This window comes from Heteronotia binoei, chromosome 13 (genome assembly GCF_032191835.1).
Source record: "Heteronotia binoei isolate CCM8104 ecotype False Entrance Well chromosome 13, APGP_CSIRO_Hbin_v1, whole genome shotgun sequence".
NCBI classification, from domain to species: domain Eukaryota; kingdom Metazoa; phylum Chordata; class Lepidosauria; order Squamata; family Gekkonidae; genus Heteronotia; species Heteronotia binoei.
In genome coordinates this window covers 26,732,271-26,745,972 of record NC_083235.1, presented here as the reverse complement: position 1 = coordinate 26,745,972, position 13,702 = coordinate 26,732,271, and the positions used below count along the sequence as shown (strand labels likewise).

The 13,702-nt window shown below is 46.0% G+C and overlaps 1 protein-coding gene across 1 annotated transcript in view; it reads right to left on the bottom strand.

Moving 5' to 3' along the window:
* Nucleotides 1-423: 423 nt before the first annotated feature.
* Nucleotides 424-13,702, bottom strand: part of LOC132581312 (solute carrier family 26 member 10-like) — a 35,954-nt gene continuing 22,675 nt past the window's right edge. The window contains exons 12-18 of the mRNA XM_060252501.1: nt 11,348-11,417; nt 9,202-9,366; nt 8,777-8,816; nt 7,434-7,513; nt 6,583-6,637; nt 4,758-4,864; nt 424-611 (exon numbers count right to left, since the gene is read on the bottom strand). Of these exons, the coding sequence (XP_060108484.1) occupies nt 573-611; nt 4,758-4,864; nt 6,583-6,637; nt 7,434-7,513; nt 8,777-8,816; nt 9,202-9,366; nt 11,348-11,417 (556 nt within the window). The 3' untranslated portion in view covers nt 424-572. The remainder of the gene's footprint in view (nt 612-4,757; nt 4,865-6,582; nt 6,638-7,433; nt 7,514-8,776; nt 8,817-9,201; nt 9,367-11,347; nt 11,418-13,702) is intronic.

Here is a 13,702-nt window from a genome sequence, read left to right as displayed (position 1 = left end):
AGCGTTCATCCAGGCATCTTTTCTTTCTCTAAACCACAGCTTCGAGGTGGCATGGATGTGCAGGGATAGTAAAATCAAGCTTCCTTTTAGGCATAACATAGAAGCTAAAAGGTACTACTATGGACAAAGCAACGCAATACAAAAAAAAAAGTACGTCCCAGCAGCCAGGGATTTTCCTTTGAGGCCTTGTGGGGTTCAGCTGGCAACTGCAGTGTGGGTTCCTCCTTCCTGCAATCCAGAGTGATGGGAGCTGGGCTAGAAGGGTCCATGATACAGATGTTCCTTCCGGTGCTGGAGTGACGGGCTAGTTCAAGCTACATCTGGCCATCCCGGTCACAACACGGAAAAGGAGCTTAGTGGCTGAGAAGGTTCTGCCTGACCCGCTCTGCTGCCTGTTTTTATCTTCAGTGTCTCCTCCTTGGCTGTCTTTCCTTGCAAGCCAGCGCTCCATCTTGGCAGGCAGAACCTTGTATGTCTCAGAGGCAGCCAGCTGCCCTTCGTATGTCTCGCCGATCTCAGCCTGGCACATGTGAGTCAGTTTGATACGGTCCTTGGCCCTCAACACCTAAGCGTCATACCCAGATGGTGGGGTCCTTCTGCTCCACAGTTTCCTAAGAAGAGACCGTAGAACAGTTCTCCGTCATGTACATTATCAGGGCAAATCCACCCCACACAGCCTAGTATCTGAGTAGAAGGTTTCTCATCCTTGATGACAGAAATAAACCAGTCTTCACAGTCTCAACACATGCAGAGCTGGCCCTGCCACTTGGCAAACTAGGCAACTGCCTAGAGCGCTGGCCTTCTGGGGGTGCCAAACTGGGTGCCCTCCATGTGACTCAGTGATGTTATCAGTGCGGGATGCCAGAAGTTAGCCTTGCCTAGGATGCCAGACAGTCTAGGGCCGGCCCTGAACACATGCACCGAGCCTAGTATTGCACTTACTGAGTTGGCTCTTGTACCAATCAAAGGAACACACTTGGGTGGATTCCTCACTAGCAGTTGCTCTGTGAACCCATGGAAAGAAAGCAAACAGGAAATTACATCAGGAGGAAGCTCAGAGAAAAACTGCTAGGTTCAGCACTCCCCCTGCAGGGAAATTCTTTATAGGGAGAGACCTCCAGTCCTGCATCTCAATCAGTCTCTTCACTGATGGTTTCTCTTCATATCTGTTGGAGGTAAAGTTTCCCCTTCCTTCTGTACCCAGAGGAGGCCCTCCTCCTTGGCTGAGCTGAGACAGGTTAATCCGTCTCCTAGCAGCTCGTAGAGGCTGTCTCCCTCCGGCACATGAAGTCACTATCAAGCCCCAGGTTGCCGAGACTGGCATAAGTACTATTTGTTTGTTTTGCCTCTGCACTCCCCCTGTACACCCCATGTACTTCTAGCATGGTGTGTGCAAACAAACTTCTGTTGAAATGAAATCCACATGCCTGTAATGTCCAAATGCACACACACACAAAATCAGGATCTTAAAATGGGGCTGAACGCCATCTTAGAATCCAGGTTTGTGAGGTGGTGGCAAGTCAATTGTATGTCCAGGTTTGTGGGGTGGTGGCAAGTCAACCACCCAGCCATTTTGGGCAACTGAAGATTGCTTTCGCGAAGAAGGAGGTGGAGGAGGAGCGCAGATTTATACCCTGCCCTTCTCTCTGAATCAGAGTCTCAGAGCAGCTCACAATCTCCTATCTCTTCTTCCCCCACAACAGACACCCTGTGAGGTGGGTGAGGCTAAGAGGGCTCTCACAGTAGCTGTCCTTTCAAGGACAACTCCTACAAGAGCTATGGCTGACCCAAGACCATTCCAGCAGCTGCAAGTGGAGGAGTGGGGAATCAAACCAGGTTCAGGTGCATCTGGGCATGGCAAATGAGTTATATTTGTGCACACTGTGCTAGACTGGAGCTGAAATGCAGTTTCTTGTGATGTCCAAATGCAGCCAAAGGGACAGTGTCCCACATTGCGTCTGGGTACCCTTTTCAGAGGAACTCTTGCTTCCAAGGCAAGTTAAAGGGCTCTTCTCTGTATCCTTGTTCTCAAAAGAGGCTGTGTGTGTTCAGTGCCATCAAGTCCCTTCCAACTTATAGCTACCCCATGAATGAATTACCTCCCAAATGTTCTGTTGTTAACAGCCTTACTCAGATCTCGTAAAGTTAGGACTGTGGCTTCCTTTACTGAGTCAATCCATCTCTTCTTGGGTCTTCCTCTCTTCCTGCTGCCTTCAACTTTTCCTATCATTACTGTCTTTTCCTGTGACTCGTCTTCTCACAGAGTGACCAAAGTACAATAGCCTCAGTGTAGTCATCTTAGCTTTCAGGGAGAGCTCAGGCTTGATTTGATCTAGAACCCACTTATTTTTGGTGGGTTTTAAAAATATTTTATATATGCATGTGTGTGCATGCATGTGACTGTGTCATGGTGAATGATGACCTCTGGTGACCTGGAAGTCATGGCAACCTTTGGTGATTGATCCCTACTGGGGGTCTGGAGGATACTCAGACAGGTGGCTGAATAAAGCGTGCCCTTGCCTCTCAGCTCTGTTATTCCAAGGAGGTCTCCTGTCCAAGTACTTGCCAGAGTCAAGCTTGCTTAGTTTCCGAGATCTGACAAGATCAGGCTTGACTGGGCTATCTAGGCCAAGGCTAGAACCCACTTATTTGTCTAACAATCAAAGCATCAACATTGCTGCTCCAAAGATCCAGATCTTAAGATCCACTGTCCATTACGGGATGGGGTAGAACAGCTGGGCCTGTTGACACTTACGCAAATTCCAGAGGAGGCAGCCATGTTAGTCTATTGCAATGAAATTCAACACGAGCTCAGTGGCACCTTAAAGACTGGTTTATTCCAGCACAAGATCTTTTGTGAGGCTTGCAGGGCTCGCTCCTTCAGAGGCAATGGCATCTGAGGAAGTGAGCTCTGACTCACAAAACCTCATCTCAGGATAAAATGTTGCTCATCTTTATGCTGCCATTGGACTTCTGTCCCATTATACACAGGGGCAGAGTTCTAGCAGGAGCTCCTTTGCACATTAGGCCACACCCCCTGATGTAGCCAATCCTCCTGGAGCTTACAAGGCTCTTTTTTGTAAGCTCTTGGAGGATTGGCTACATCAGGGGTGTGTGGTCTAATATGCAAGGGAGATCCTGCTAGAATTCCACCCCTGCATATACAGATCTGTGTCACAGAAGCCTCCAGCTCTTCTATTTGAAAAGGAATAGACACAGCACAGGGGAACAACTGCAAGTAGACAAACATGCCGAGGGAAGGGGGAGATGCTTCCTGGATGGGCTATAAAGATGGGATGGTAGAGGGGGGAAGGGGAAAAGACCTCCTGGCTCTTCAATACCTTCCCTCACCATTGGGTCTTAATTTTCCTACCTCTCTGAAGTGGCTTTTCAAAGAAGTCCATATTCAATTATGGCCAAAACTGACTGACTGAATGAAGTAGGTCCACAGTTCCAATCCCTTCTTGATCAACAAACTTGCTAGATATCTAGCTAGGGAGCTAGCTTCCCTCCCCAAGCTCCATCCCCAGCTCTCTCTCAGATCTCCAAAAATTTCCCAACCCAGAGATGGCAAACCTTCTAAGGTTGCCATAAATGGGAAGTGACTTGATGGCACATAACACACACACACACATACACATATGTATACAGGGCTTTTTTTTTTTTTGTACTAGGAACTCCTTAGCATATTAGGCCACACACCCCTGATGTAGCTAATCTTCCAAGAGCTTACAGGGCTCTTAGTATAGGGCCTACTGTAAGCTCCAGGAGGATTGGCTACATCAGGGAGGTGTGGCCTAATATGCAAAGGCGTTCCTGCTCCAAAAAAAGTCCTGTACATATGCTAAATAAACAATAAATGGGTATTATGTTTTCAGCCTCAGCCCCACACCTTAGGGCTCTTCCACATTCTCATTTTCCTTGCTTGTGTGCCACGATTCAGTCAATCAATCACATTTATTATGGTCAAAAGAACAGCAAGGTTGAAGTGTCACTATTACCTTGGCTTATTTTTCCTTTTTCTGCACCGCATGTATTTTGCTCCCCTTTTTCTGCATGCGTTTTGCTCCCTCTAGGGGTCAATTTGATATTACATCGCTGTATGTCTGAAATAAAAACCTATAGCTTTATATGGCAAGTTTTTATGCTGGACATACAGCAATGTAATATGGAATCAACCACTAGAGGGAGCAAAACACATGTGGAAGAGAAACAGTCCCTTCATCCCAAAACCGATAGGGACACAGAAGTGAGAAAAACAAAAATGCAAAAGAGGCCCTACATTATGGAGATGATAACAATGCCAGCCTATATGATAGGGAATGAGCCTGCTTCGGTGAGGAGGGCAGGATATAAATCCAACAAATAAATAAATGTAACAATTTCAACCCAATTGTGCAGGGGGTTGGACTAGATGATCCTGGAGGTGCCTTCCAACTCTATGATTCTATAATAGCAGTTTACCTTAAAACATGAAACATTTTAAAAACTGCAAAGTATCTTCTCAATGCAAGTGTTAGTAAGCTGGGTCAGGAGCAAAGCTAGATAGACTCCTTTCTCGGGGAAAAGCTTACACAAGGAGATGCCCTTTTGCCCACTGGCCTTGAGGGCACAGCAGAAGACTAAACTGAGTCAAACCCAAGAGCTGTTCCCCTTTTTAAAATCTTTCCAAGCAAAAAACCATCCACAAGAGAAAGTAATACTGAACCAGGGAGGAGAGACACAGGCCTTGCCTCTCTGGGCTTTTGGCCTCTTACCGTGGTCTGCTGAAGGTAGGAGGCTGCGTCGTGAACAGTGACAAAAATCTGCTGTGGGTGTAGATGATGCAGGAGGCCACAAAAGCTGAGGGTGCGCAGGACATTTGCTGTTTGGAGAGGCAGAAACAAAGGGAGATGGTTATCCTGGGCTGGCATCACAGCTTTTTTGAGTGGGTGATTGGCACTTGAGAATGAGTCACTGTTAACCAAAACTCCACAGAATTTCCTAATACAAAGGGCTTCTCAGTGAAGACAATTCACACATTCATCAATGAGGCATCAAGTGTTTTTTTTTTAAAGGTGATTTACAAGCAGGTGTGAACTGACCCTTGTGCGGACAGTAAATAGGCAAAGAAGCTACCCACTACTCCTACAATAGGCTTGTTCCTCAGGACTTAAAAATATGAGGTGAAGAAAATAATAAAGCTTCAGTCCATAAAATGCAAGTGGCAGCTGAAATTTGCCTCACGAGCTGAACAGGGAAGACAGCGAGTAAACAAGGGAGAGATTAACCCTTCAACCCTCCCCCCACAGTTATGCTATTCAAAACCATGCTTTCTGTGTTAGGTTTTTTAAAGGGGAGGGAATACATCTTTTCCCCCTTCAAAATGTTAATGGAGGGGCGGGTCTAGTTTTGAATAGCAAAACTAAGCAGAGGTTGAAACCCCCTCCCTTCCTTGCACAGGCCTGAGGCAAATTGAGGCTGCACAGGTCTTCTATTTGCATTTTCAGAATGAACAGTGTGATCTCCATCTGGTCACTTTGAGCCTTTCATCTGTGTGGCATTGCACATAAAATATTTAGGTGTGTACCCAAGTAGTTCTGAACAGGGGTGGAATTCTAGCAGGAGCTCCTTTGCATATTAGGCCACCCTGATGTAGCCAATCCTCCTGGAGCTTACAAGGCTCTTTTTTGTAAACTCTTAAAGAATTGGCTACATCAGAATTCCACCCGATTCTGAAGCATACACCTTAAAAAAATTAAAACTTCAAGGACCAAACTATCCATAGAAGTAGAGTTCCAGACTCAGGACTGCCACTATATAATTTGGCTCCAAAAGCCATCCATTCCCCACTCCCCCAGCTAAAAATGACTGGTGGTCTGGCACTGGGGAAACAACAGGGAAGATTCCCTAAGAAAAGTGCACAGTTTCCCTGATCTAAAATGTTCCTCCTGAGTGGCTTTGAGTGCCAGTAGGGAAGAAAGGCACAAACAATATGAGCATCTTTGTTTCCCCCTGCCAGGGCTTATAATCACTGTAGGCAGTGGGCTATTTTTGTTCAAGGAAAGAGCACTTTGATAGCAATGGCGGGGTCTCCTGTCTGAAGATTCTTTTCAGGGTTACATAAAATCTCAAGTTTCAGGTACAGAACTTCAAGGTCTGTGACATATCTCGATACTAGATACAATAAATGAGCATATCATACAGGCAGGGCTTTTTTTGTAGCAGAAACTCCTTTGCATATTAGGCAACACACTCCTAATGAAGCCAACCCTCCTGGAGCTTACAGTAGGCCCTGTACGAAGAGCCCTGTAAGCTCTTGGAGGATTGGCTATATCAGGGGTGTGGCCTAAAATGCAAAGGAATTCCTGCTACAAAAAAACCTCTGCATACGGGTGTACCAGTCAGGGAGGCAAGTCCAACTGCAGATCCCGGCTGAGCACCCAGCCAGTGGCACACCTGAGTTCACCTCTGTATAATGTATGAAATGGACTGAAGAACTTCTATTTTATGTCATAATCCCTCCCCCCAAAAAACCATTTGCAATAATACAACATTGCCTCAAAGAATGAATGGCGGGGACAAGAAAACTTGCCCACTTACCATTGCAAGCAGCTAAATGCACCTGCATGCCTGCTTTTTGGCATTCAATGCACACCTGCAAAGTAAAGTAAGCCATTATCAGGGAATCTCAGAAGTGTCTTTCTTTAACCATCATCTGCCCACATGGGTCCCTTTCAGCACCTCTCTGACTGTCTAAGGACCCGGGACACCGTAATCTTCTCATTCATAGAATGCTGCCACTGGAAGAACCCTGCAATCAAAGGATAACTCCTGACTTCTCAAACCATATTGTCATCTGTGGCAGTTTTCACCAGGAGGAGATGCAGTCTTTATGTCACATCCTGGCAATGGGGGCCACTTCCTGTTTCCCCCCTATACACAAATCCTTGAACAAGTCAAATAAATAACCACCAGTTCTAATACTGACCCTTTGGGTGTCTCCACTCATAATGTGAAAACTGTACACCTCCCTCATAATGTGAAAACTGTCAGTTCATTTTCCTATAAGTTTACAAGTGTAACTTAAATAGTGGTCATATTTTACATTGAGCAAAGGCCGACTGGAGTCAGGAGGAGGAGATTGGATATATACCCCGCTCTTCGCTACCTGAAAGAGTAGTGAAAATCTCCTTTCCCTTCCCTTTCCCTCCTGTGAGGTAGCTGGAACTGAGAGAGCTCTGACAGAAACTGCTCTTAAGAGAACTTGTGACTAACTCAAGACCATTCCAGCAGGTGCATGTGCAGGAGTGGGGAATCAATCCCAGTTCTCCCAGATATGAGTCTGCACACTTAACCACTACACGAGACAGGCTGGATTCCATCCACTGACCACTGGGGCTTCAGCACTCATTTTTTAAACTTGAAGAATCTCCCTTCCCTCCAAATGGTACCTGAATAAGGAGACGTGCCCCAGCTGAGTCAACAAAGGCCACTCCGCTGCAGTCAAGAACCACAGCCTGTACAGCTGTATCTGCAAGTGCAAATGAGATGGACCACAGGGTCAGCCACAAACCAAAGTGGATCTCTGCAGTTATACTGGAAGTTAGCCAAGTACCGCTCTAAGCATGCTCAAAGGCTCTCCCTTTATCAGCCAACTTTGGTGCAGAGGAAAACTTGTGCAGTTGTGGTATTTTGCCCCAAAGACACTCCCCCACACCCATCACTGATAACTCAGCACAGAAGTCTCAGTTCCTGAATCAGTGACCTGCCAACACTTCCTGGAGGCAGAAATTTCTTGTGCAGAATTAGATAAAAAGGCAAAAGGTTTCACAACTGCACAGGAAAAGCTAACTTGACTGAAATTTTGAGAAAACTATACAATATAAAGTAGGCATAACTGTATGCCACAAACATCCTTGTTTGGGCCACATTCACAAGACGATGGGACACCTTGACTGTACATGGCTCAGTCATCCTCTACATCTTCACATCTTCCTAGTGTGTCTTGCTGATGGACTGGGTCGCACGGAGCATTTCTGCTTGTGGACAAATTTTCATCAGCAGAGCCTGACTTTCTTGTCTTCCCCTTCCTGCTGCTGCCCAAAATGCCCTCCAAAGCATCGTTCAGGAAGGGAAGGGGTCCCCTGTCCGTAAGAAGCAGCATTTTGGAGCTGTAGCAGGAGGAGAGAGGCAAGAGAAGTTGCAGTCCATGGATGGAAGGATCCCTAGAAAGTCTCTGTGGGATTCAAACAGATCCCACGCTCACTCATAAGAACATAAGAACATAAGAGAAGCCATGTTAGATCAGGCCAGTGGCCCATCCAGTCCAACATTCTGTGTCACACAGCGGCCAAATATATATATATATATATATATACACACACACACACTGTGGCTAATAGCCACTGATGGACCTCTGCTCCATATTTTTATCTAACCCCTTCTTGAAGGTGGCTATGCTTGTGGACGCCACCACCTCCTGTGGACGCCACCACTCAGCCACTAACCGCATGAGTCCAAACTATCCTTCAAAAGCAGAGCAGAACAAGAGTTGTATGCATCTGAGCATATTTCCAGTTGTGAAATATGAGTTCTCCAGTTGCAAAATCCCAGATTTCCCCCCAACTCCTCTGCTATTCAACAGCGAAGGATGAGCCCTGCTTGTCTGTTACACATGAGGGCAAAAGGGAGCATTCAGCTTTTCCCCTGCCTGCCAGTTTTCTACTCCAAATCGCATTTTGCTGCAGAGTTCAAAAAGCCTTTGCCCTGGGCAAAGAAAATAATCTTGCCATACCTGAGTCGGGTTTCTTGTCTAGGACTGAGATGCTGCTTTCCTAGGAGGAAAAAAGGAACAATTTTCACTTAGAAAAAGCATGCAGAAGTGAGATTTTCCACTCTAATTCCAATCCATAACCCGTTTACATGATTGTGAACTCTTAGGTTGCTATTACATACACTAAATAATGCACTTTCAATCCACTTCCAAGGCACTTTCCAACTGAATTTTGCCAGTTCACACAATAAAAGCCAGTTGGAAAGTGCATTGCAAGTGGATTGAAAGTGCATTATTGTGTGTGTGTGTGTGTGTGTGTGTGTGTGATCGCAGCCCTGGAGTCAGCTCCATTTTGGTTTTGTTAATGCACTGGGACTAGGGTTGCCAACCTCCAGGTGGTGACTGGAGATCTCCCGCTGTTACAACTGATCACCAGGAGTTCCTACCACAGTGCTGATATGCATCTTGATATCTGGGCCTTGATCCTCGTATGGCTCCCGTTCCTGGCTCAGCCCGACTAGACGGCTCAGAGTGTCACGGAAGAAACTGCGGTTCCCGTAATAGATGGGGGCCTGGTAGCTTAAAATCTTCATCCCTGGGATCTCAAAGCACTGAAAAAGAAGGAGGGGGGAGACAAGAAAGGATATGAGATCCATTACAGTGTGCTTGTGCAGGACATCTGCCCTCCACCATCTGCCCCTCAGGCATGGTATTTAAAATACATTCATCATTTTTTTTATATTGCTTGTAGAGGTATAGCCCATGAAAGACTACATCTATGAAATATTTTTTGGGGAAAAACAATTGATGACAGTCTACCGTGATCCCCCAAATCTATTCCATAATACGATCATGGAACCACTTAAACTGGCAATTTTATTGCTGCCAGATACATTTAATACAATTTGAACTATGTATTTTAATTTAATTGACTGGTTTTTATGTTTAAAAATGTTAATTGTTAAATTTAAAGTTTTATCTATCTATGTTAATTGTTTGAAATGTTGTTAGCCACCCTGAGCCGCCTAGGCGGGGAGGGCGGGATAGAAATAGAAATAAATTATTTATTTATTCCAATAACAAAGAAAACAAACCCACCTTTTTTCCCAAAATGACTGGATTTGGGGGAACATACCTTAAAAACTTGGGCTGCATGCTTAGCCGTAATTCTGTTGGAGTGAGCGACTCAGCATGCCTGGGCACTAGAGGGAACTACATCACTCTAAGGGTTTGTAGGTGTTATCTCTTTGAACAGAATGTCTCTCTTTGTCCTAACCTTGGAGCTGCCTTCTGACCCCTCCTCCCTTTCTCGCTTTGTCCTCTCACTTTCTTCTCGTGGCCTTCCATAGAGACACATGTCTTTGCAGATCTCTCCTGTGGAGACAATGTCCTCCTACTCCCACACACATGATGCTGGACAAGCTGGTCATTTGCGAAAGGGAAAGTACTCTTTAGACTAAGCTTCTTTCTCTTCTTTCAACAGCAACCTGAATGTGAACTGGATCTACTTTAATAAATGCACGTTTTACTTTTTTCGCAATATACTTCTTGGGAGATTTATTTACTGCACTCAGCAGGGCTTTTTTGATAGCAGGAACTCCTTTGCATATTAGGCCACACACCCGATGTAGCCAATCTTCCTGGAGCTTGCAGTAGGCCCTGTACTAAGAGCCCTGTAAGCTCTTGAAGGATTGGCTACATCAGGGGTGTGTGGCCTAATATGCAAAGGAGTTCCTGCTACAAAAAAATCCCTGGAACTCAGTATCATGCTTCTATGACTGAGCAAGACTCTTCTGTGTTGACCAAATAGCCCAAAAAATTAAACTCCAGAACATTTCATTCATTCCCAGGGGCCAAAAGAATGTGTTGCTTTTTGTGGCTTTTGTGTCAGTCAGTCAGTTCCTGAATTTACCTGCAGCTCCTTCTAGTCTCTCCCTCCAGAAGGAACTGCCTGGTTTAGCAGCTCTGCCATCAAGTGAACAGGGCCAGAAGAGTGTGGACACATCCAGGTTTCCCTAGAGCTGCATGGTGTGTGTTCCCATCTGTCATGACCCAGATGGGGGTGCCACCTGACGCTACCACCCCTCTGGAATTAGGGTCCCTTGGCTTTGGCCAAGAAAATAGGCATGTACACCAGGCAGAGTAACAAAGAACAATAAAAAGGTTTATTTTAAACAGGAAAATCAATAAGGACAAGCGAACAGATAAGGTGCTTTAAAACTACATAGGAACGTGGATAAAGGAAAATAAAGTCCCTAACACAACTAACTTAACTGTCCCTAGTCAGTTAGGTCACCAGGCCTCAGCCTGCTCATTCTGTCCCTCAGAGTGAGAGTCTCTCTCCTAAACATCAGCCATCCTCCCTGTTTGACCTCACAGGAGGAAAGAACCATGTTTGTCTCTTGAGAGAGCTTTTAAGCAATTCTCAGAGCCTACTTGGATGCCGATTGGCTAAAACCAGTGCCAAACATTCTAGGGATTGTAGGCTGTCCCTACTGCGATACAGGCCTCACAGGCTCCCTAGGCCCACTAGGCTTCTGTCTCACAGCACAGCACAGATCATGACACCATCTGAATCTTGCTCAGCCTTACCTTGCTATTTTCCTTGACAGGCCTGTAGATCTCTGTGTCAGCTGCCCTGCCCAGCACCAAACATTCGGCCCTGTAGGCAACATAATAAAACCAGGCTTGAATGCATGTGGGCAGAGCTTCCCCAACGCCTCAATAGGGTTGCCAATCCCCAGGTGGGTGAGGGGATCCCCTGGATTGGAGCCCCCCCCCCCATGCTTCAGGGTCGTCAGAAAGCGGGGGGTGGGGAGGGAAATGTCTGTTGGGAACTCTGTTATCCCTATGGAGATTTATTCCCATAGAAAATAATGGAGAATTGATCCGTGGGTATCTGGGGGGGCTGTTTTTTGAGACAGAGGCACCAAATTTTCAGTACAGCATCTAGTGCCTCTCCCCAAAATATCCCCCAAGTTTCAAAACGATTGGACCAGGGAGTCCAATTCTATGAGCCCCAAAAGAAGGTGCCCCTATCCTTCATTATTTCCTATGGAAGGAAGGCACTGAAAAGGTGTGCTGTCCCTTTAAATGTGATGGCCAGAACTCTCTTTGGAGTTCAGTTATGCTTGTCACAGCCTTGATCTTGGCTCCACTCCTAATATCTCCTGGCTTCACCCCCAAAGTCCCCAGATATTTCTTAAATTGGACTTGGCAACCCTACACCCCAAGCAAACACAGGCTCTTCAGGAATCAGAGATGGTTTCCTAGTTTCCTCGTACAGGCCAGTTCTGAAGTTAACTTTGTAGCCTGACGTGGACAGCTCAGGCAAGCCCAGTCTCATCAGATCTTGGAAGCTAAGCAGGATTGACTCTGGTAAGTAACTGGATGGGAGACCTCCTTAGAATACCAGAGTCAGGAGACTGGGGTCGGTTTTATTCAGCCACCTCTCTGAATATCCTCCAGGCCCACAATAGGGGTCAGTCACCAGAGGTTGCCAGGACTTCCAGGTGCATATGCATGCTCACAAGCAAACACGCTCATGCCCCCAAAAATCCTCCTCCCCAAAAGCGACCCTTAAACAGCTGTAAAAATAGCTGTAAAAGAAAATAGTTGTAAAAATGTCCAGGACAATTGAAGTTAACTTCATGGCACCAGGTCTGCTTGTTAACATGGTTGCTTCCTATCTTTTAAGTGATGAAACATGTAACGTCGGTGTTTCTGACTGCAAGTATAGCATGCATACTGCCCTAACAAAAAAAAAATAGCAACTTGATCATATTTTGATCAATCTAACTGATTCCACCAATGAAATGCTGCAGCCCTGCTTTTATTACTTGGAGGGGATGATCCCATGAAACAGATCATGGGATCTCCTTAAGAGGAGCCCTCCTTGCAAACGGAGCCCAATTTGGGCTGGCACTGGGGTCCTCTCCCACTGGAGGGTGGGGGGGCAGAGCCTTGTCTGGGCCGGCAAAAACCCCAGCGCTGGCCCTGCATGGAAGGTATTGTGTATTGAGTTTTACTGAGTTTCTATTTCCTGAACTTGAGACAGGCACTTATTGCAAACCAGGATCCTGAAGCCTGCATTCCAATTGGAACCGGCCAATTGGGACGCTAGGCATGTAAACGCTTAACAAATAAACGCAAATGAAGGATCCTGGAGAACAGAACAGGATTGGTGAGTGCCTGCCTGTGGTTTCCTCTGTTCTAAATGGATATAGTTTGTCGTCGTTGCCAGTTTGCTTCTGACTGTTCTTGCTAATAAAAGAGTGGTGTTGAAGGAAAGCAGTCTGAATCGCTATTTAACAGAAGCAAGGTGTGCCTTTCTGCAAGTCCCATCCACACTGACACTATTTTCCTTGCTTGCCCACAGCTGCCATTTCCCCACCCTCCCCAGGGGCCGGTAGCGATAGCACAAACTGCAGCAATACAGCAATTGATGGTTTAAACTATACCTTAAACTACAGAACTAACTTGGAATGTCCTGGCCTAGATAGACCAAGCTAGCCTGATCTTGTCAGAATCTCAGAAGCTAAGTAGGGTGGGTCCTGGTTGATAATTGGACGGGAGACCACCTCGGAATAGCAGGGTCACTGTGCAGAGGCAGGCAATGGCAAACCACCTCTGTGCAAGGTATCTGAGACTTGATGGTGCTTTTCACCAGGGCTTTTTTTGAGCAGGAATGCACAGGAACGCAGTTCCACCTGGCTTGGCACCAGGGTGTGTGGCCTAATATGTAAATGAGTTCCTGTTGTATGTTTTCTACAAAAAAGCCCTGTGTGAAACAATGGTGCCATCAGGGGATGTGACCTAATATGCAAATGAGTTCCTGCTGGGCTTTTTCTACCCAAAAAAGCCCTGCTTTCCACCACTATAGCTTAGAATCCATAACTGCTGCATCGCTGTAGCTTAATGCTGTAGCAATATATCGATTACCATTTT